Source organism: Lissotriton helveticus, chromosome 6 (genome assembly GCF_964261635.1).
Source record: "Lissotriton helveticus chromosome 6, aLisHel1.1, whole genome shotgun sequence".
Taxonomy (NCBI): Eukaryota; Metazoa; Chordata; class Amphibia; order Caudata; family Salamandridae; genus Lissotriton; species Lissotriton helveticus.
The window spans coordinates 1,072,850,360-1,072,875,108 of NC_136067.1; the positions used below are offsets into that span (position 1 = coordinate 1,072,850,360).

At 47.5% G+C, this 24,749-nt stretch overlaps 1 protein-coding gene across 4 annotated transcripts in view; it reads left to right on the forward strand.

Moving 5' to 3' along the window:
• The window catches only part of SMOC2 (SPARC related modular calcium binding 2), a 1,417,970-nt gene that overhangs the window by 860,015 nt on the left and 533,206 nt on the right, over positions 1 to 24,749 (forward strand). For all 4 annotated transcript variants that reach the window (XM_078648722.1, XM_078648720.1, XM_078648721.1 and 1 more), the window contains exon 8: positions 22,510 to 22,696. In XM_078648722.1, the coding sequence (XP_078504848.1) occupies positions 22,510 to 22,696 (187 nt within the window). The remainder of the gene's footprint in view (positions 1 to 22,509; positions 22,697 to 24,749) is intronic.

The window sequence follows — 24,749 nt, forward strand, 5'->3', positions numbered from 1 at the left end:
GTGTGGGGGTGTGTGTGTGAGAGGTGGGTGGGGTGTGTGTGTGTGTGAGAGGTTGGTGGGGTGTGTGTGAGAGGTGGTTGGGGTGTGTGTGTGAGAGGTGGGTGGGGTGTGTGTGTGTGAGAGGTGGGTGGGGTGTGTGTGAGAGGTGGGTGGGGTGTGTGAGAGACCAGCACTACAACTCCCAACAGGCCCCCATGTCCACAGGGAGGGTGGTGGGGTGTGGGGGGGGGTGAGAGGTGGGGGTGTGTGAGAGGTGGGTGGGGTGTGTGAGAGACCAGCACTACAACCCCCAACAGGCCCCCATGTACACAGGGAGGGTGGTGGGGTGTGGGGGGTGTGTGTGAGAGGTGGGTGGGGTGTGTGAGAGACCAGCACAACAACTCCCAACAGGCCCCCATGTCCACAGGGAGGGTGGTGGGGTTTGGGGGGTGTGTGTCTGAGAGGTGGGTGGGGTGTGTGAGAGACCAGCACTACAACTCCCAACAGGCCCCCATGTCCACAGGGAGGGTGGTGGGGTGTGGGGGGGTGTGTGAGAGGTGGGTGGGGTGTGTGAGAGACCAGCACTACAACTCCCAACAGGCCCCCATGTCCACAGGGAGGGTGGTGGGGTGTGGGGGTGTGTGTGTGAGAGGTGGGTGGGGTGTGTGAGAGACCAGCACTACAACTCCCAACAGGCCCCCATGTCCACAGGGAGGGTGGTGGGGTGTGGGGGGGTGTGTGAGAGGTGGGTGGGGGGTGTGAGAGACCAGCACTACAACTCCCAACAGGCCCCCATGTCCACAGGGAGGGTGGTGGGGTGTGGGGGGTGTGTGTGTGAGAGGCGGGGGGTGTGTGTGTGTGTGAGAGGTGGGGGGGTGTGTGAGAGACCAGCACTACAACTCCTAACAGGCCCCCATGTCCACAGGGAGGGTGGTGGGGTGTGGGGTGTGTGTGTGAGAGGTGGGTGGGGTGTGTGCGACAGGACACTGAAATGTCATCAAATTGATATGAACATGTAATGTCCACAGTACTGATCAGCACAATCTTGTCCTTCAGGTGATCGTAATCTGACTGGTCAAACCAGCAACCGGCCGCAAGACTCGCCTCACACCCATACCGGACTCTCTGAGGACGATGCCACAGGCCCCCTGTTGGATGGTGCGGGCCCAAGCAGACCGCCAGGGCCATCTGGCTCACAGGAAATCCCGGCCACCACAACCGTCGCCTGTGTAACTCCAGCAACACCGGCCACAGTGAGCTGCAGACTCACCACCACCACCACCAGGTGGAGAAGCGTGGCTCAGTGGTTAGAGGCAGCAGACCCGGAAGCTGAGATCGACCGTGGACCAGGGTTCGATTCCCCGCCTCGGCGGGTCTCGGGCTCAAAAATTCCAAGGACTTGACAATTCTCGCTCTGGTGCCTTCTCAACCCACGGGGTCACACTCTGCGACTCTGGGCAATAGCTTGCTTAATCTCCACTACAGCCCTTCGTGGCGGGATGCCTGGATTTCACCTTGTGGACACCCTGCCGGGGTTTCTCACAGGGGAATACCAGGACGGGTTCCCTAAGCAAGAGCCGGGACGCTCACGGGCAGCCGTGCGCTCTACAAATCCAGCACATTTACATTTACATTACATTACCACCACCAGTACCACCACTCCTGCCTGTGCCACCCTGCCTAACCCACGGCACGACGCAGGGCCATCGGCCTCCCACCCAAGCAGGGAGAGTGGGCCAGAAAGGAGAGAGGCGAGGCCACATCAGCCAACCAGAAGATCCACACTCCGTCGCGCTGAGGAAGGCCCCCCACCCCATCCTGTGGCAGAGTCACTTGAAGCCCTAGCCAGGTGCCAGGCTTCCTACGACCGTAGCCAGGAACATGCAGATCGTGCCCACCAGGACTCGGTGGACAACACAAACATGTTGCGGGACATTGCGGGCTGCCTTGGCTAGATAGTGGACATCATGGGCCAGCAGACAACAATGTGGAGGGAATGGATAGCCCGCAACAACCCCACCCCCCCTCAACCAAGTGTCCAGATGCCACGTCCAGCAACACCACTGCCACCGCCACCTGGGCCCCTGGCGACGGATGTGGCCCCCCAGCAACCTGCCCCCCCAGCTGACTCCGTTCCACCTCAAAGACGGAGGGGCCGTCCGAGGCTGGAAGTGGGTGAGAGCAGTGGGGGTGCTCCATCCACACGCAGCAAGAGGGGCCGACAATGACTCTGACACTGCCTGAGCCAGCCATTCTCCCTGCCAACTATCCTGTCCCACATAGCCAATCATTGGCACAGGTCTGCTGGACTAGCCTGACATCACCCAACGTGGTGTCAGCGGGGACAATTCATCTGCCATTACCTTCAACTCACACTCACCCACCCCACACTTACTTGTAAATATTCACCAGCACCAATGCACAACCTGTAAATAAATGCCACTTACACACTCAATGATGTGTTGCCTCCATGTTTAATCACATGATTGCCTCTGAAACAGACGTAACCAGGTGCAGGGATCCAAGTCGTACATATTCATGCCGCTGCGGGAATGACCTAGGGAAATTCAGAGAGAGAAAACACACGTCAGGAAACAGAATCACACCCATCACAACACACTGCACAGCAACATTCCACAAACCACACTCATCACAAAACCATTGGATGAGAGGACACACATCATGGAGACTTGCATGTCCAAATACATGAACACACACATATGCAACCATCACATAGCAGAACACCCAGCTGATGCACACCACATCCACACAACACCAGCAAACATACATAAGGCATTGTGAACCAGCACAACAGGTAGTTACTCACATTCAAGGGAAGTAGCGATCAATGAGCTGGCGCCTCTGGTCCACACCTTCCTCCTCACCACTATCCTCATCAGTCGACATGGGTGGGATGGGAGGCCGAGGAACTTGTTCGTCTTCAGGGTCCAAGAGCAGTTCAATGTCATTGCGCACGGCCAGGTTGTGGAGCATGCAGCAGGCCACCACGATCCTGCATACTTTGCCTGGTTAGTAAGGCAGGGCCCCTCCGGTCTTATCCAGGCACCGAAACCTAGACTTTAGCAGTCCAAAAGTACGTTCCACCACTCTACGTGTCCTTCCATGTGCTTCATTGTAGCGCATTTCACCTGCTGTAGTAGGATTACGTATGGGACTCAGGAGCCAGGGCCGGTTTGGGTACGCCGAGTCGCCTATGTAGGGGGATGACAGACACAAATATCACAACCAGATTTGGTGGGTACCCCATGCCACACAGATATCACAAAAGTCCCCACAGCATACTCACCAACAAGCCAGGCATGACTGGGACGCAGATTTGCCATCAGTTGGGGGACAATGCTGCTCCGCATGATGTGGGCGTCATGTGCGGAGCCAGGAAATCTTGCACACACATGGGAGATGATGTTGTAGGCCAGACACACCACCTGCACGTTAGCGAATGGAAGTGCTTCCGATTCCTATAAACCTGCTCACGTGCCCGTGGGGGAATTAGAGCGATATGTGTGCCATAAATGGAACCCACTACGTGTGGTATCTGGCCCAGTGCATAGAAGTCTGCTTTGACTGCTGCCAACTCTTCCGGCCGTGGGAAATGGATGTAGTCATCCTTGTACAGCATCATAGCTTTTAGAACATCCCGAAGTACCATGCTGAACATGGACTGTGACATCCCCCCGGCATGTCCAACTGTGTACTGAAAGGTGCCAGTAGCGAAAAAGTGTAGTGCCGCCATCACCTTTGCTGTGGGTGTAATGGAACCAGGATACGTCCTTCGTGGCTGCAGATGAGGTGACAATTGGGCAACAAGCTCCATCAATCTACGTCGATCTAGCTGGAATTTCCTGATCACCTCCTCGTCAACCATATCCTCCAGCACAGTGTATGGCCGATGCACATTTGGAGCCCTCCTGTGTGGGAGAGAGATGTAACTTGAGTCAACTTACAAACGACGCATAGGTGTGCAACTCCATCACATGTAAGCCAACATTAGCAAGAAGATAAATGTTTAGGACAATGTTCATATGTGTGACATCTCTGATAGTAACTACAATACGGACTGCCCCATTAACAATGTGCAGCCACTTGCAACAGGAAGTGTGTCAACACGTACAACGCTACTTAGTCACATGTCAACATTACTGACACGACGTGTGTCATGACCCTAATGTGTACAAGCCACATCACAGACACACATGCAAGTGCATGCACACAAACGATAATGATACACACACACCATGTCATCATGCACCAATGCCAACACCAATAATGGTGAGCATACAGACATTACATGCATGGTGACACAACAGGCAACACACATACACTGAATGCATGTTTACCCCCACCATTGTAGTGACCTCACATGAACCACACACTGACAACATATTCAGAATGTGGCGATACAGGCGTGATGTACTGTGTAGATGTGAATAAGTTAAAACGTCTGTTGGGTCACACCCGACGTCAACACGTCTACATGCACATGTGTTGCACATTGTGTGCACACCGATGGGCATAGTATGGACACACATGGAACAGTGCATGACATATGAAGTTTCCCTATCACGCTCGCAACCCTCATGACGCAACTGCTGACAATACACCACGGTGCAGCGTCTGAAAATATACAATCATTGGCGCCGCCATGGCGGTGCACAGCTTCCGCAATTTATGAATGGGCATACGCGGGCCGCGTTCCCTCACCCCATTGTCTGCATGTGCACGGACCGTCACGGTCACACATCGGCAACCGCACGTGCAAGGTTCCGGGACGGATGCTGCTTTTGCAACAATGTCCTATCAGTGGCGCCACCATGGCGGTGCACGTATTATGCGGGGGAGGTGCAGGCCAACACACCCTTTAAATGTAGTCAATGGACATGGCAGTTCATGACCCCCGTTACAGTCACATTGCATCATCCACCGTACACCGGCCGGACCAGCCCGGCACAGGACCGCCGTGCCGGCCATGTCCACAACTGCTATGCCAGGGCTGGCCCAGGACCGCCGTGGTGGTCATGTCACCCACCGCCGTGCCAGGCGAGTGAACATCCGTAGGTGGGTGACATGGCCGGCACGGCGGTCCTGGGCCGGCCCTGGCACGGCGGTTGTGGACATGGCCGGCACGGCGGTCCTGGGCCGGGCTGGTCCGGCCGGTGTACGGTGGATGATGCAATGTGACTGTAAGGGGGGTCATGAACTGCCATGTCCATTGACTACATCTAAAGGGTGTGTTGGCCTGCACCTCCCCCGCCGAATACGTGCACCGCCATGGTGGCGCCACTGATAGGACATTGTTGCAAAAGAAGCATCCGTCCCGGAACCTTGCATCTGTTCAGAAAGACAACGTCAGATACACTGGAGTACACACACAGGATCCACAAGTGGTGTTGGGGGACATGCCTTCACATGCCTTCACATGCTACACAGGCATTCCACACAAAAGGTACTCCCAAGGCAAGGGATACTCCCAAGTCCATGGACACTCCCTTGGATAAGGACAGTCAAAAGACAAAGGCACCTCAAAGGAGCAGGGACACTCCCAAGGACAAGGACAATACTAAGGAAGGGGCCACTCCCAAGGACAGGGACACTGCTAAGGAAGGAGCCACTCCCAAGGGCAGGGACAAGGACAGTCAAAAGACAAAGGCACCTCAAAGGAACAGGGACACTCCCAAGGACAAGGACAATACTAAGGAAGGGGCCACTCCCAAGGACAGGGACACTGCTAAGGAAGGAGCCACTCCCAAGGGCAGGGACAAGGACAGTCAAAAGACAAAGGCACCTCAAAGGAGCAGGGACACTCCCAAGGACAAGGACAATACTAAGGAAGGGACCACTCCCAAGGACAGGGACACTGCTAAGGAAGGAGCCACTCCCAAGGGCAGGGACAAGGATAGTCACAAGACAAAGGCACCTCCAAAGAGCAGGGAGACTCCCAAGGGCAGGCACACAACAGAGCATGGGCCATCTCCCAAGGGCAGGGACACACACAGGGAGAAGGTGTCTTCTGGAGACAGGTACACCACAGACGACAAGTCTGCTGCCAGGAAGAGGGCACCATCCAGGGCCCAGGGACAGTCCAGAGACAATACTCCTCCTACGGATAAGGCACATCCTAGGGACAAGGCTTCTCCCATGGACACTGGCGCTATCAAGGACAGGCATACATCACCCCTGGCTACGCTGAGGCTGATGTTGTTGAAGGAACGGAAAACAGATGTCTCCGTGGCGGAGTACCCCCATACCTCCACTCCCATCCAGGCCCGTCAGAAGCAGAGGAGGGAGTCCCCTGTTGTTGCATTTCCCATAACACATGATTCTGAGTCCAGGCGGCAGGCACACAGCAAACAACAAGCAGGCTCCAGCACGTCCCCAGAAAGCCGACCCCCGGCGGCAGGTGCTCCACCTATGGTGGGTGATAATTCATTTGAGTCCCCACCACTTGCCAGTCCTGTCCTGTCCAGGGTGCACTCACATATCCCTAAGAAACGCAGACACACACCATTGACACCTGCCCACCCCGATGTCGCTCAAGGACAGCTATCCCCAGCTCCCAGGCCCACCCTGCCTCCTGGCCCATACAGCCCTGTGGCTCATCATTTCAGTGGTCCCAGTGGCGCAGGTGCAGTTGACTCTCATTTATCAGATAGTGGCACTGTGTCTGTTGTTTGCTGTCATGCATCATGTAGTAGCACAGTCTCAGTTGTGCCCTCTCCTGTTTCAGGTGCTGGCAGTGTGTCTGGGTCTGTGGCCCATGTGTCTGTCACTCGGGCTGTGGCTGTGTCTCACATTCCTGTTTCAGGTGCTGGCAGTGTGTCTGGGTCTGTGGCCCATGTGTCTGTCACTCGGGCTGTGGCTGTGTCTCACATTCCTGTTTCAGGTGCTGGCAGTGTGTCTGGGTCTGTGGCCCATGTGTCTGTCACTCGGGCTGTGGCTGTGTCTCACATTCCTGTTTCAGGTGCTGGCAGTGTGTCTGGGTCTGTGGCCCATGTGTCTGTCACTCGGGCTGTGGCTGTGTCTCACATTCCTGTTTCCGGTGCTGGCAGTGTATCTGGGTCTGTGGCCCATGTGTCTGTCACTCGGGCTGTGGCTGTGTCTCACGTTCCTGTTTCCGGTGCTGGCAGTGTATCTGGGTCTGTGGCCCATGTGTCTGTCACTCGGGCTGTGGCTGTCACTCGGGCTGTGGCTGTGTCTCACATTCCTGTTTCTGGTGCTGGCAGTGTGTCTGAGGCAGGTAGTTCATGCCTCCTGGCCCATACAGCCCTGTGGCTCATCATTTCAGTGGTCCCAGTGGCGCAGGTGCAGTTGACTCTCATGTATCAGATAGTGGCACTGTGTCTGTTGTTTGCTGTCATGCATCATGTAGTAGCACAGTCTCAGCTGTGCCCTCTCCTGTTTCAGGTGCTGGCAGTGTGTCTGGGCCTGTGGCCCATGTGTCTGTCACTCGGGCTGTGGCTGTGTCTCACATTCCTGTTTCAGGTGCTGGCAGTGTGTCTGGATCTGTGGCCCATGTGTCTGTCACTCGGGCTGTGGCTGTGTCTCACATTCCTGTTTCAGGTGCTGGCAGTGTGTCTGGGTCTGTGGCCCATGTGTCTGTCACTCGGGCTGTGGCTGTGTCTCACATTCCTGTTTCCGGTGCTGGCAGTGTATCTGGGTCTGTGGACCATGTGTCTGTCACTCGGGCTGTGGCTGTGTCTCACATTCCTGTTTCCGGTGCTGGCAGTGTATCTGGGTCTGTGGCCCATGTGTCTGTCACTCGGGCTGTGGCTGTGTCTCACATTCCTGTTTCCGGTGCTGGCAGTGTATCTGGGTCTGTGGCCCATGTGTTTGTCACTCGGGCTGTGGCTGTGTCTCACATTCCTGTTTCTGGTGCTGGCAGTGTGTCCGAGGCAGGTAGTTCATGCACTCAACCTGATTCTGTGATGTGAGGTGCTGTTGACTTCACTCACATGTTATTGCACAAGGTGTGTCCCTTGACCATTGAGAACAGCCTTGCACTGTTGTGGTCCTTGGGACGGGTTGCTTGGAACTATCAAGGACAGGCATACATCACCCCTGGCTGCGCTGAGGCTGATGTTGTTGAAGGAACGGAAAACAGATGTCTCCGTGGCGGAGTACCCCATACCTCCACTCCCATCCAGGCCCGTCAGAAGCAGAGGAGGGAGTCCCCTGTTGTTGCATTTCCCATAACACATGATTCTGAGTCCAGGCGGCAGGCACACAGCAAACAACAAGCAGGCTCCAGCACGTCCCCAGAAAGCCGACCCCCGGCGGCAGGTGCTCCACCTATGGTGGGTGATAATTCATTTGAGTCCCCACCACTTGCCAGTCCTGTCCTGTCCAGGGTGCACTCACATATCCCTAAGAAACGCAGACACACACCATTGACACCTGCCCACCCCGATGTCGCTCAAGTACAGCTATCCCCAGCTCCCAGGCCCACCCTGCCTCCTGGCCCATACAGCCCTGTGGCTCATCATTTCAGTGGTCCCAGTGGCGCAGGTGCAGTTGACTCTCATGTATCAGATAGTGGCACTGTGTCTGTTGTTTGCTGTCATGCATCATGTAGTAGCACAGTCTCAGTTGTGCCCTCTCCTGTTTCAGGTGCTGGCAGTGTGTCTGGGCCTTTGGCCCATGTGTCTGTCACTCGGGCTGTGGCTGTGTCTCACATTCCTGTTTCAGGTGCTGGCAGTGTGTCTGGATCTGTGGCCCATGTGTCTGTCACTCGGGCTGTGGCTGTGTCTCACATTCCTGTTTCAGGTGCTGGCAGTGTGTCTGGGTCTGTGGCCCATGTGTCTGTCACTCGGGCTGTGGCTGTGTCTCACATTCCTGTTTCCGGTGCTGGCAGTGTATCTGGGTCTGTGGACCATGTGTCTGTCACTCGGGCTGCGGCTGTGTCTCACATTCCTGTTTCCGGTGCTGGCAGTGTATCTGGGTCTGTGGCCCATGTGTCTGTCACTCGGGCTGTGGCTGTGTCTCACATTCCTGTTTCCGGTGCTGGCAGTGTATCTGGGTCTGTGGCCCATGTGTTTGTCACTCGGGCTGTGGCTGTGTCTCACATTCCTGTTTCTGGTGCTGGCAGTGTGTCGGAGGCAGGTAGTTCATGCACTCAACCTGATTCTGTGATGTGAGGTGCTGTTGACTTCACTCACATGTTATTGCACATGGTGTGTCCCTTGACCATTGAGAACAGCCTTGCACTGTTGTGGTCCTTGGGACGGGTTGCTTGGAACACGTACTTGTGCTGCCTCTGATGTACCTGCTCTGTTGTCCACAATGCCCTGTTGATGCTCTGATACTGCATTCTGCCCTCTCGTTTACTGCCTCTGATGTACCTGCTGTGTTGGCCACAATGCCCTGTTGCTGTTCGGATACTGCATTCTGCCCTCTCACGTGCTGCCTCTGATATACCTGCTCTGTTGTCCACAATGCCCTGTTGCTGTTCTGATACTGCATTCTGCCCTCTCACATGCTGGCTCTGATGTACCTGCTCTGTTGTCGACAATGCCCTGTTGCTGTTCTGATACTGCATTCTTCCCTCTGATGTGCTGCCTCTGATGTACCTGCTCTGTTGGGCACAATGCCCTGTTGCTGTTCTGATACTGCATTCTGCCCTCACGTGCTGCCTCTGATGTACCTGCTCTGTTGTCCACAATGCCCTGTTGATGCTATGATACTGCATTCTGCCCTCTGATGTGCTGCCTCTGATGGACATGGTCAGTGCAATGGACTGTTGATGCACTTAGCCCCTCTCACGTGCTGCCTCTGATGTACCTGCTCTGTTGGGCACAATGCCCTGTTGCTGTTCTGATACTGCATTCTGCCCTCTCACGTGCTGCCTCTGATTTACCTGCTCTGTTGTCCACAATGCCCTGTTGATGCTCTGATACTGCATTCTGCCCTCTGATGTGCTGCCTCTGATGTACCTGCTCTGTTGTCCACAATGCCCTGTTGATGCTCTGATACTGCATTCTGCCCTCTCGTTTACTGCCTCTGATGTACCTGCTGTGTTGGCCACAATGCCCTGTTGCTGTTCGGATACTGCATTCTGCCCTCTCACGTGCTGCCTCTGATGTACCTGCTCTGTTGTCCACAATGCCCTGTTGATGCTCTGATACTGCATTCTGCCCTCTCACGTGCTGCCTCTGATGGACATGGTCAGTGCAATGGACTGTTGATGCACTTAGCCCCTCTCACGTGCTGCCTCTGATGTACCTGCTCTGTTGGGCGCAATGCCCTGTTGCTGTTCTGATACTGCATTCTGCCCTCTCACGTGCTGCCTCTGATGTACCTGCTCTGTTGTCCACTATGCCCTGTTGATGCTCTGATACTGCATTCTGACCTCTGATGTGCTGCCTCTGATGTACCTGCTCTGGTGCCCACTTTGCCCATGCTCAGGCATACACTGTGATTATACCCCTATTATGTGTAATAAAGGTAGTCAATCATGTGTCGTGGTTTGTCGTAGTCATTCCTGCTTGCGTACTACAATTGTGTATTTGTATTTGCTTCTAATCAGTGGTTTCGGTAACATGACACTCCCCCCTCCCAACGTCACGACCCTTGCAGGTAATCCCCTCCAATCAGCGAATGGTTTGTGCCTTACCTGCGTCGTCGTCGATAGTGGGCCAACACTTGGACGTGGTGGATCGCGAAGAGCATCGGGAAAGCGTGTAGCGCTGGGTCCATGGTGGCGAGCAGCTTGCGGTGGGTATCTCTGCTATGTATGTTATCTTCGCTGTGGGGAATCCGCCGTGTTCAGACAGGTTGTTTTTCCGCAGCGGTTTTATGTGTATTTTCCGCCATCTTGATTTGGGGGACGGTCGTAGACGTCAGTCCGTACGGCGGAGTCTCTGGATTGGTTACGTCCGCCGCGTGGTCGGGTGTAGATGGACGGCGGGGCATGCTCTTCCGTCGCGGACGGAATTTTGACACTCTTTCCTATCCTGATATGGCGGACGGAGTGTCCGCGGCAGGCGGACACGGAAAAGGCATTGTCCGCTTACTCCAGGGCTGCAGTCGCTCTTCCGTCCGCCATCCTAATGAGCCCCCAAGTCTGGATGTAAATGAAGCATATTTTTTCATAGGAGCTAGGGAAAATAGTACAGACTTTGTAAAGAATTGCATTAATTTTTTTTTTTTGAAAATCAGAAAAAAGAAATTCCATATCATAGGCACATAGAATCAGTAAGCCTAAGCGTATAAACAAAACACTGCATTAAAAGGAGTGAAAACTCAGTAAGACAACAATATGAGAGCTTCTTAAAAACTATGCCATGACCAATGTATACATTTGTGGAGAGAATACAAAAATTAGCAACATTCTCTGCCCTAATTAAAGAGAGAAACATAACATGACATGAATAGAAAAAGAAAGATGCATTGAGCCACGTACCATCTCCCTAGACCATAATGTAATGTAAGAAAAGTCCAGAGAAACCTAGGCAGACACTTGAGATAATTAGGATGTCAGCGTCGATTTTAAACTGGTACAATGCAGTGACATATGCAAATTCCATAAAAATGAAGAACACCAAAGTATTGCTGTCAAATAAAGGATATATAGCAGAGTCTGAAAGATGAAATCGCCATGAAAATAAGAGGCTTGTGGTGAAAGAGTCACAAAATGGCGGACATAATGTGAGGAAAATCGCGCTGAAATGCAGGCACGACGAGATGGGACTGGCAAATATCAGAACCTCCTAAAGGTACCTACAATGATGTTAAGGAGTCCGCCGAGGTCTTTATGTGGCAGAGAACGAATTGTGGTAATAGAATGTCGCTTCCTATAACGTGTGTGAAACCTATGGTTTTTTCAGTAAATATATATATATATATATATATATATATATATATATATTACCTACTGGCGGTCGCCAGTAGGTAGTTATAGTTAGGGCCTAGTTTCCATAGGAAATCCTCAACATTCTATTTGGATTAACTTTGGCTCTGGTGGATGAATCCTTGCGAATTTCTCAAAGAAGATGGCTCGGTCAGCTGCGCTCCTTCCCTGAAGGTTTGGGGGGGATTGGTGAAGTGGGGGCTGAGATAAGAGGGGGGTCCCAAAACGTGTTTTCTCCATGTTATTTTCCATAGGACGTTTAGACACGGCTACAGGTCGAACGGCTGAATGGATTTATAAGAAATTTGGCAAAACTGTAGAGTCCGGCTCGCAGATTACGCTTTTTTTGGAATGGTGTAAATCCGTTCAGTAGTTGCTGAGAAAATTAAAGTTAAAGTCAATTATATATCTATAAGCGCGGACGGGTGCGCGCACTCAAGCGACTGCGCGCGAGCGGATTTTTTTTTTTGCTGCGTGACGTCTGTTAACGTTTGATTCGAAGGAAATCAGGAAGTGTTGACCGCCATTTTGTCACTGCGAGTAAATATATTGTTCATTTCAAAGCGTTGGAACATGGAAAGGGGAGAAGGTAGAGATTGTTTTGCTGCGTAGGTTTTCTCAGGGTGTGCAGTAAGGTCCTTAAAGGCGAAAATATATATATATATTTTTTTTTTAAGTTGCGGGGTGCGCGCACTCGGGCGCGCACACCTATTTACAAGAGTGTGAAAATGGAGATAAATCAGAAGTTTGAGTGCTTTGATATAAGGTGGCTCTGAAAAGAGCCCTTGTGTTAATTGAGTTTTTTCTGCATTTATAAGTAAGTAGCGATGCAGAGCCGGATGTTGCAGAGGAAGATTCTGTTTCTGCCTTCCTTCTTACTTAGTTATGGTTTTTTCACTCCCACTCCAGGCTTTTAGTCTGTGGATGGAAATCCATGAACCTAGACTCACCTATGAAAATCATACTATTGATGCTTGACTGAGGCCAAGGAGATCAGAGTGCATGTGTGTGTAAGGTGATGTACCTCTGGGGAGATGATGTTACGTTTAAACGTAGCCCCTGAGTGCTTAGTTCGGTTCTGTTCTCTGTCACTGTTGTTGATTTAGAGCCCCAAATACAAAGGCTTGTTGTTGCTTGTGAATCCCCAAGTGTATATTTGCTCATACTGATCCATAACGCCCCGGCGTATCCATGTCGTAGGCCGCAAGAGTGGGCGAAACTCAGCTGGCCGAGCAAGACTTGGGGAGGGGGCAGGAGCCAAGAGGAAACAAGGAGGGGTTTTCATCATTTGGGACAAAAAATATTTCTAAACCAATGAAAAGTTTTATTAACAAGTCACATGACCTGTTATGCTTACGTTACGCGCTCCGCGCCGCGCCCCGGATTGCTTCCGGGAAGCTGCGCTTCGCGCCTCGCGCACCGGAGCACTTCCGGGTGCGCTAACGCGGCGTGTCATATGACGCATTATGCAACAACGCGATACGTCGTTGGGGCTCAACCGGAACTGATCGAATTGGTAGTCTACAGTGTTTCTGGAAGTTTCAGACTGAAGCTGGCGTCAGCATGAGAGCACCCCGTGGCTACGTCGTGGCCATTCTGCGAGCAATCATGGCAGAAGCTCCCCACCGGAACTCTGCGGGAGTCGGGGGCCCCGGTGACTCTTGTAGAATCTTCAAGGCTGATGGGACGCTTTTGGGAATGGGGCCCATGCCGTAGCAGTCAAGCGTCCGAGTTCCAGGGTTGTCCAGAGCCATCCTTGCAGGCCAGGCCCAAGTCTGTGGAGCCGACCGCCATTTCCTGAGCTCCGTGGCAGCCGCCTGTCGCTGTACCGCAAGAGTGGGTGCAATTCAGCTGGATGGCGGGTGAGACGCTGTAATAGCAAGAGCAGGCGTAATTCAGCTGGCCGAGCGAGGCAATGTGCCGCAGGAGCGGGCGCAACTCATCTTGTCGAGTGAAGCGCTGGGGTGCAGCTGAGAAACCTCCACCTGGGGAGGTGGGGGAGGCTCGTTCGCGCCGCCTCTCCCTTCCAGTGCACCCCACGTCGTCTCCTGGCGCAGGTATATGTGATGGTGGACCAGGGCACCGCAGGACGTGTCTTTAGGTCAAACCCTCAACTATGGCACCCAACATCCAGGACTTATGCCATTTGTGGAAGGCAGTGACATCGAAGCATCTCAGGGACCAAGCATATCCAGAGTCCTTCCTACAGCCTCTGCGTTCCTTCTTACCTAGTTATGGTTTTTTCACTCCCACTCCAGGCTTTTAGTCTGTGGATGGCAAACTATGAACCTACACTCACCTATGAAAATCTTACTATTGATGCTTGACTGAGGACAAGGAGATCAGTAAAGCACTGGGGAAGGCTCGTTCGCGCCGCCTCTCCCTTCCAGTGCACCCCACGCCGTCTCCTGGTGCAGGTATATGTGATGGTTGGACCAGGGCACCGCAGGACTTGTCTTTAGGGGTGTAGCTGAGAAACCTCCACCTGGGGAGGTGGGGGAGGCTCGTTCGCGCCGCCTCTCCCTTCCAGTGCACCCCACGCCGTCTCCTGGCGGAGGTATATGTGATGGTTGGACCAGGGCACCGCATGACGTGTCTTTAGGTCAAACCCTCAAGTATGGCACCGAACATCCAGGACTTATGCCATTTGTGGAAGGCAGTGACATCGAAGAATCTCAGGGACCAAGCATATCCAGAGTCCTCCCCGGGGTATTTGCACAACGGTCCTCCACCCCTAGGCCGCCAGCTATGCTACCTTGACAGGAACAGTGTCATGCATTTGGATCGATGTTGCAGCAGGCTGCCATGTAAATAGTTATTTAATGAAACGTTTTACCCTGTTACTTTGTTGGTGTGTTGTATATATTTATAATATTTGCATAGGGTTTGTCGTTATTTTGGGCGGGGTGGGCGGCGGAGCAAATTCACTGAAAAAACCATAGGTTATAGACCATATATAGTTAGGAATTAGCATTTACAAAACCTTGAAAATTCACTGAAAAAACCATAGGTTATAGACCATATATAGTTAAATATCTCAAGTCCATCTCTGCACTCGATGGAGATACAGGTCGTCGATCAGAAAATGTGCTGGCCACCTCTAATGGTAATAACGTGGCCAGGGCTTTTGTCGATGCCTCTGCAAATTGCACAGGGTGCACTTGTTTCACATGCCGCACCATGGTATGTATGGAAAAGGAATATTTTTTTGTTGGATTTCCTCTTGAGAGAAACGAGTCACATATCGTGCAGGTTACTTTTGGTGCATTTACTTTCTTTTGATCTTCAGGATAAGTGAAAAATTGCCAGATGAAAGATTCTTTTTTTCTTCTTAAAGGTAGTCGATCATTTTGTTCAGATTCGGAAGATGAATGAGATACGGTAGCCATTTCACCAAAGTCTTCCGAAAAATGTAGGACGTTGTTCTCTCTTGAGAGTACAAAAGATAGTGAGGGAAGTGGGTGGAGTGCTGCGTGTAAATTCCAGAATAGAAACTAGTAAGAACCAATTGGAAGTGTTGTTTTCATGTTGTAGCAGGCTGCCATGTAAATAGTTATTTAATAAAACGTTTTACCCTGTTACTTTGCTGGTGTGTTGTATTTATTTATAATATTTGCATAGGGTTTGTCGTTATTTTGGGCGGGGTGGGCGGCGGAGCCGAGCTATCTTGCAGCCATCATGGCGTCGAGCTCGGTTTCTCTCACTAGTTTCATATTTCTCATGAGGGGTTGTTCCTAATGTTTCTATTTTAGCGAGGTCAAAAAGAGATCCTATCAGTGGCCTACTGATTTTGCTCGATTCCTTTTGTTTTTTCTAACGATTTTTAAGTTAAAGTTTGCTAGCACGATACAGCGGCTAGTCCGCATTTTATATATATGTCTTTTTTATTAGGGGTGTCCTCCGGTGGAGTCGGACGATCTACCTCTAATAAACGGTAAGTGTTCCTCTGAAGGAATGCGTCTTGAAAGTGGCTGACTGTAATGTATGATATTTCACTCAGTGACTTTCAGGCCCATGCTGTTTCAAAACTGTGCATGTGCTTGAAGCAGGCGTAGGTATTGACGCAGCATTGTGAATATAGTGCATTGGTGAGCCTTGCTGGAGCTGCATCAAAGTTGCGATGCAACTCTAGCAATGTATTACTTTTTCAGCACAGATGTGTTACGCATGTATGGTGTTTTTGTACCATGGTGCGCCACATTTCAAATGTGGCACACCATGGGTAACGGAGCACTAGCATACTGTGGTGCACATTAACTGGTGCATATCTGGGTATGAAGTAGTTAACATAAATCTGCCCCATAGGTTACAAATCCGCGTTTAGTAGACTGTTTGGCCTTTGTAGTTTTATGTTTTTTCTGTTATTCTATGTAGGTATGTAATATTGCAATATTTTTGTCACGAAAAAGAAGCCATGAGTATTGGGTTTGTGAAAGATTGCAAGATTTTTAAAATTAAAAAGCAACAACCATGGCATTGTTTAATATAGTATTGTAAATACTTATCTTTAACAATGATGAGAGAGTAAAAAAAGGTTAACCTGATGTTTTAAAGTTATTCACAGGCTTCTTTAGAGGAAGTATTCTATATGATTGTAGCGTGGGTGTTTCACTTTTTTATAGGTAATAGAATGCATTCTGCAAGCATGTAGTACTCCTCCTGCTACAGCATAAATATTCTTCAGTGCTTATTTTCATTTCGTAAGTGGTATTGAGACCGACACAGAACTTCAATGGATCGGAGGGGCTGTTCCTGTGAATCTGGAGGACTGCCAAGCCGTTGCAGCAGTGGGAGTGAGGCCTCTTACAGGGGCTTAGCGCAGCTCCTTTTGATGTTCACAATTGCAGATAACAGGGTAGAGATGTCCGTGGAATTTATGGATGGTTAGTCACACTAGAGTGTGCGCGGCGCCCCTAGCGCCTTATTACGGCACACAGGGGAGCCGCGTTGCACAGTTTGAGAATCAGAGACTTAGGAGATAAACCTTCATAATAGGAAGGCTTCTAAGTGATAAAAATCGCCGGTGCTCGGCGTTAAAAATATCACTGCTATCGGTGGAATTTTCCACGGTGTTAGTGCTTCAACAGAAATGGGAACACATATCTGATAGAAAATCCTGTAACAATCTCAGTATTTCACATTATCGCGTGAAAAGAAAGTCTTTCGAAAGATGTTGAACGTTGTTCTCTTTTGAGAGTAGAAAAGATAGTGAGAGAAGTGGGTGGAGTGCTCCGTGTAAATTGCAGAATAGAAACTACTAAGAACCAATTGGAAGTGTTGTTTTCAAGTCACATGACTTCACATGCGCGTCTCAGGACCTGTACGCGGTGATAGTATCTGGTCACGTACGCCATTTGGAAGTAGCGGTCTAATTCAGCGAAGTTTCAAAACGTGAAAAGGAGTAAATCGAAACACATCCGGATTTAATATATCTTCTGAGCTCGATTCAAGCATACAATTGTTAAAGTATAAAACCTTTTATATTTATTTTGAAAAATACCAAGGTGTGTACATTCGGTCACGCACGAAAGTTTAAAAAGACATTCGGCTCCATTTAATGAAAATTTTCATAATAATAAAAAAGAAGCCTAGGTTTAGTTTCTTTGACGTAGTATAAGTTCTTTGATGGGTCTATGAAGAAATTTAATAAGTTGCAATTGCAAAGTTTTCACGAAATATATAGGCGGGTGCGCGCACACGGTCGCGCACGAACGAAAGCCAAAAAAGCGGAGATAAACCCTCTTTATAATATGCTCCTGGAGCTCTTTTTGGTAGAATAAGTTAGTTCTGAAAAGAACTTTTTTTTTTTTTTTTTTTAAAACAAGTGTTATGTTGTTTTTGATTTTTTTAACTTGCAACAACATTTTCATGTGTGACACAGGATCAAAATGAAATGAAGAAATTTATCTTTTCTCGGGGCATTTATGACTCTCAATTTTTAGTTTAGTAAGAATGAGGCTCTGCTCTCCGTAGAGAAGAATTTCTCCACACTCGTTGCATTTCATGTGCACCTTTGCAAGATATGGTCTCAAGTCCATCACAGCACTCGATGGAGATACAGGTCGTCCACCAGAAGATGTGCTGGCCACCTCTGATGGTAATAGCGTGGCCAGGGCTCTTGTCGATGCCTGTGCAAATTCCACAGGGTGCACTTGTTTGACATACCGCACCATTGTATGTATGGAAAAGAAATATTTTTTTCTTGGATTTCCTCTTGAGAGAACCGAATTGCATATCGTGCAGGTAACTTTTGGCGCATTTACTTTCTTTTGTTCTTCAGGATAAGTGAAAAATTGCCAAATAAAAGATTCCTTTTTTCTTTTTAAAGGTAGTCGCTCATTTCCTTCAGATTCGGAAGATGAATGCGGGGCGGCAGCCATTTCAGCAAAGTCTTCCGAAGGGTGTTGAACGTTGTTCTCTTTTGAGAGTAGAAAAGATAGTGAGAGAAGTGGGTGGAGTGCTCCGTGTAAATTGCAGAATAGAAACTACTAAGAACCAATTGGAAGTGTTGTTTTCAAGTCACATGACTTCACATGCGCGTCTCAGGACGTGTACGCGGTGATAGTATCTGGTCACGTACGCCATTTGGAAGTAGCGGTCTAATTCAGCGAAGTTTCAAAATGTGAAAAGGAGTAAATCCAAACATATCCGGATTTAATATATCTTCTGAGCTCGATTCAAGCATACAATTGTTAAAGTATAAAACCTTTTATATATTTTTTTAAAATACCAAGGTGTGTACATTCGGTCACGCACGAAAGTTTAAAAAGACATTCGGCTCCATTTAATGAAAATTTTCATAATAATAAAAAAGAAGCCTAGGTTTAGTGTCTTTGACGTAGTATACGTTCTTTGATGGGTCTATGAAGAAATTTAATAAGTTGCAATTGCAAAGTTTTCACGAAATATATAGGCGGGTGCGCGCACACGGTCGCGCACGAACGAAAGCCAAAAAAGCGGAGATAAACCCCCTTTATAATATGCTCCTGGAGCTCTTTTTGGTAAAATGAGTTAGTTCTGAAAAGAACTTTTTATTTTTTTATTTTTTTAAAACAAGTGTTATGTTGTTCACGAAATATATAGGCGGGTGCGCGCACACGGTCGCGCACGAAAGCCTGGAAATGCGATATCCATTTTATTGAGAACTGTAGCCGAGAGTGCGCACACCGGGTCATGCACGAAAGTTTAGAAAGGTTATTTTTATTTACAGACACATTTTAATGCGTTCAAAAAAAGGCAAGGTACAGACTTTCTAATTCTGTATCGCTTTACAAGGAGTCTCTATGCAACTTGAACAGTGAAGAAAACGGCTTGTTTCCGAAAAAAATATTGCCAGAACTTTATTGACAAAAGTATAGGTTGCATACACGAGATATTTCTGAATTAGCATTTTAAAAACCAATGAAATTCACTAAAAAAACCATAGGTTTTACACACGTTATAGTTAGGAAGTAGCATTTACAAAACCTATGAAATACACTGAAAAAACCATAGGTTTGACACCAGTTATAGTTAGCTGGAAATTTTACTGATATAAAACCAATGAAATTCCACGTTATAGTTAGTTGGACTCACTATAACTTGCGCGTGCAATGCACTGCTGATGACGTCACATATTACATCACTCAAGACATGGTTAGTGACATCACTCATGACATCACTGATGACATCATCATTGTGACAGAGTGAGAGACCTCCTTTCACTGTAATGTAACCCTTGAAACACATATTCAAAAATAGAAGTTAAAATTTTCAAAAAATAAAGATACCCATACCAGTTACAACAACCAATTCAGTAATACCTCCATCAATATACACATCCACTCATTCACCAACAGTTCTATACAGTCACTCATACATATACTTACTCATCATATGTAGTGATATATCTATACATCCTGTTACACACCGACAGTCATTCAAAAGTTATAGACACACATACTCACACATGCAAATAAACTATTGAACATCCATTTATTTGCATATACAGCTATACACATACTACCACTTTTCTTCTGAGGAAACTTACACATACTTACTCTCTTAAATAGTCACTTATAGAAACACATACTAACTTAAACAGGAACTCTTACAATCCCTCACTCTCACATATACTCACTTATATACATCAATATTCACATATACTAGATTAAATTAAATTAAAACATATGTAGTTATTGACAAAGACACTAGTGAGACAGTCATTCACTCACTTACACACACATATACACACTCATCCACCCATACAGTCCTGCACATATGCTGTCTTCAAAACAGATACAAAGAGAGAGTTAGTCATTCATGCATTTATGTGTTAAGTAATACCCCCACCAAACCATACAGACACTCATACTGATACTAAAAAAACATCTAATAACCCATATACATACACATGTAGCTACTCAACCAACCCATGCAGCCACTTATACTCAAAGTGAAACACTAATACATATATTTAAATATTTACTCACTAATATTTATTTATCAAAAAGACACACATTCACTGGATGGTGTCATCAGTGATGTCATGAGTGATGTCACTGACCATGTCATGAGTGATGTAATATGTGACGTCATCAGCAGTGCATTGCACGCGCAAGTTATAGTGAGTCCAACTAACTATAACGTGGAATTTCATTGGTTTTATATCAGTAAAATTTCCAGCTAACTATAACTGGTGTCAAACCTATGGTTTTTTCAGTGAATATATATATATATATATATATATATATATATATATATATATATATAAATGTATATATGTGTATATTTTTATATAATTTTAAAGTTATAAAATAAATTTAAATGAATTGTTTATTGATTGTTTTAAAGTAAATATGTATATATATATATATTATTATGTATGTGTGTTTATTTTTTAATTCATTTATTTGCTATATTTGTTATAATGTATTTTAAATCTACTTTATTTTTTTAATTCATTTTATTATTTAATATATTTAATATTTATTATATTTTATATATATATAAATCAATACTTTGTGCAACTATATTTTTAACATTAATATTTTTGTACTTACCTGTTTAAGTATGGCTTGGATAACCTGCGGCGCAAATCCATCGAGTTGCGGCCACCATTTTGCTGCTCCCGAGTCGCTGACGGAGATGTATTTCATCATTCTTAGTTCAGGCATACTAAACTCGAATTTCTACCTAATTCGCTGAGTCAGTTAGGATTATAAGATGTAATAATTAAACCGCCCATTCTGGCATATGGGGAACAGTTAGCCTTGCAATAGTGAAAAACCTAAAATCACTATTAGGACAGGCCACACGCATCAGGGGTTGACCTACCTTTCACCTACAATGCACCCTGCCCTTGGGCCTACCATAGGGGTGACTAATATGCAGAAAAGGGAAGGTGTAGGGACTGGCAAGTGGGTGCACTTGCCCCCCAGTCAACATGGCAATACCAGACTGCACACAGGCTCTGCAATGGCAGATCCGAGACACACTTTTACAGGCTGCTTCTGTGGGTGACACAACCAGTGCTGCAAGCCCCCTAGCAGCATTTGGATTTGCAAGCCCTGGGCACACTCAGTGTACTGCACTAGGGTCTGACAAGTAAACCAAATCAGCCAATAACGGAGTCACTAATCCATAAATCAATTCACAATAGAGAGAGCATATGCACTTTGGCACTGATCAGCAGTGGTAAAGTGCCCAGAGTCATAAAACCAACAAAAACAGGTCAGACAAAATACAGGAGGAAGGCAAAAAGTTCAGGGATGACCCTGCAAAAAGGACCAAATCCAACAAACCCATATCGCTGTGTTGCATTAGTCTGCACCAGGGAAGCATTCCACTGGTGGTGCTTGGGTATTCCCATGCAAAACCCATAGATTTTGATGCATTCACAGATGTACCATAAATGGTAAACTGGGAATGCACCAAACTGCTACACCTCCCCAGGTGAGGTGTAACGAAGAGAAATATGTTTATTTCTCCTTGTTTCTTCATTAATCTTCACACAAAGAAAGAAGAAAATGGCTCTGCACAAAACAATCCTGCTGACAATGCTGGCACCCTTGCACCATGGTGCGAAAGTGCTTGCATTGCTTCTAGTCAGCACATTGTGTGCCAGCGCTGGGAAAAGGCATGCGATGTACAGTGTTAAGTATGGTGCATTCCTGCCCTTTTCCCATCATGCAGCACATCAAGGTGGTGTGCTGCGTTTCGTCATTTAATGATAAATACGTCCCTACATTTTTAAATCCACCTCTCCCATTCCCCTCATCCAATTTGGAAGCTTTGATCTATTTGCTTAAACATTTTTTTCTATTTTTTTTAATTGGGTTGAGATTTTTATTTTGTTGTTTTGTTGCTGCTTGAATTCTTGAACATAATGTACATTTCTGCGAGGAATTACCTGCTGCTTGTACCACAAGTCTCTCTAATTCATACACACAGTAGTGCCATTTTGAATCTTCTCCTGGAACCCACGCCATAACCCAAGTGTTGTTTCTGTTGCACCATTACAAACTCTGATTTTTTAAAGCAAATGACTTTCTACTGTATTTTGAATCAAGACATACAGAGATAAATTACAGGATATACTATAAGGAGGACTATCAACTTGTTCAATTTGTAAAAATTTTACAACTTAATTTCTGCAAGCAATGCATATTTATAATTTGTATTTGCAGCATCGACCTGTGATCAAGAACACCAGACTGCACTGGAAGAAGCTAAACAGCCTAAGAAAGACAATGTGTTTATTCCAGAGTGCGCTAATGGTGGTCTTTACAAACCTGTTCAATGCCACCCCTCTACAGGATACTGTTGGTGTGTACTGGTAGACACAGGGCGGCCAATCCCAGGCACTTCAACAAGGTAGGTCTGAGTTTTGTATACATTCACTAACCTAAGAAATGCTAAGATGGTATTAACAGAATACATTTTAGAAGTGTGTTTCAAAGAGAACTGCAAGAGAGAATTTAGAGGGGATGTGTCGTTACAGCAAGAGATGCTAACTATAGAAATTGAAAAACATGTTTTATTCTCGTTGTAGGCTCAACATTCTTTGATTTTGGACAAATCACCTAATCTCCCTGTGACAAAAAAATTGTATGTTACCTTGTGTTATATGACTAGTGCTCAAGTGAAGCACTCCACAACTTTTGAGTCTAATTCGCACTATAAAAAACAGTGGCCGCTCCTCCGCTAAGGAGGAATAGAATCGCCCCACTGTTTTTAAGCAGTGGAAAGAAAAATAAAATGATAATAACTGAAAGCTATTATTTTATTTTTTCCCACCGCATGCACAGCAGCTTTGCCAGGCAGGGAAGAGCAGTGCTGCTCTGCGGACAGAGCAGGGGAGGGGAGGAGTGGTTTGCAGTCCTTAAAGTGCACATAAGTAATTGGCCAGCCCTCTGGGACCTGCAAAACATTCATGCACACTTGGTATGTTCTTTACCCATGCTGCATTACAGTCTAGGTGAACATGCCCAGGCTCTCTGTCCCCGTCTGAGCGCCGTTTTTTGCCGCCCAGACAAATCACAATGCCGCAATGCAGCGGTGTGATGGGCTCAGGGGAGCCTCAGTTTGGGGGCTTCCTGCGACTTGTTCTGGCCAGAGGAGTGATGCGACGAGGAAGACGTGGTTAGGGAGGACGGGGGGAGCAGATAAGTAGAATTTTTTTACCCCTCGCCTCTGCCCTCCCCACTTGACCCCACCTATCCGTGCCGGCCATCACTGTGCAAAAATAAATAAAGAAGTAAACTGCAGCAGTACCCTATAGTCTTTTTTACTTTGAAATAGTCTAAGATTGATTTGTCAATTTCTAGTCGCACACAGTCACTTGAGCCCTGCCCCAGACATACCCTACCCCAGAGGTCTTGAATCTGTAGGGTGCGACCCCCGGGTGGGTGGTGGAGTCCTGGGGAGGGGGGCATGCCCGGACGATCATTAAAATACTTCTGCCTAACTTTCATTAATTGAGTCTCCTGCACTTTGCTCCTTGGCCCAGATTACCTGTAAAGGTTGTGCTTTCACCCCTAGTTTAACATTGCTCTCGCTCATTTGCTTTTCTCCTCCCCCCCTACATTGCTCTGTCTGTTGTTTGCTTCCCTATGCCCTCAAAGCCCTTTCCTCCACTGTGCCATAAGTTTTGCTTCTCCACTCCTGCACCCTAAGTTTCCCTTCCCCACACCCTCCCCGCCTGTGTTCCTTCTCCTACCTTTAGTTTGAAATGCCCCCCACACACAGACACACTTTTAAACAAGCATTTGGAATGCAATATGTCTTTCATTTGCAATAGTTTAAGCTATTGGCATTGTAAATGACAGCACTTTGTATTTAAGTTTTAAAAAACAAAACATAAATAAAAGGCATTGTCATTTACAATGGCAGTAGCTCAGACTCGCATGCATGCAAGACCTAATGCATTCCAGATGCTTGTTTTGAATGGTAGTGCAAAGAGTTAACAACAGAACTGTGAAGTGCCTGCTTTTAATCATGCTTTCAGTCTTCATTGTATGTAAACAGCCCGTAGTACCCCTAAAGGGGTGTTGGTGGGACAGTTATGTAAAAAAAAATTGACGCTCTGGTATTACTAAAATCTACATTTCAATAGCATTATTTTATACTAAAACTATTGGCACATCATTTGTAGCAGTCTGTCTTACACTGTGTAATGCAATTATAAAATAATGACTTACATATTCACAGTGCTTTCTGTCATAGGATAAGACATCGTAGCACTAACAATACATAAGTCACTATTCACTGCACCAACCAAGATTTAATTCTGTGGCTCTCTGGTTACACACAGACCTCCGAAGTGTATTAACTAACTGAGGTTTGATAATGTACTACCGTTCATTTCCCAATGAGTAACACCTTTTTAAATTTGTTTTTCATTTAAACTCATTATTTTATATGTACC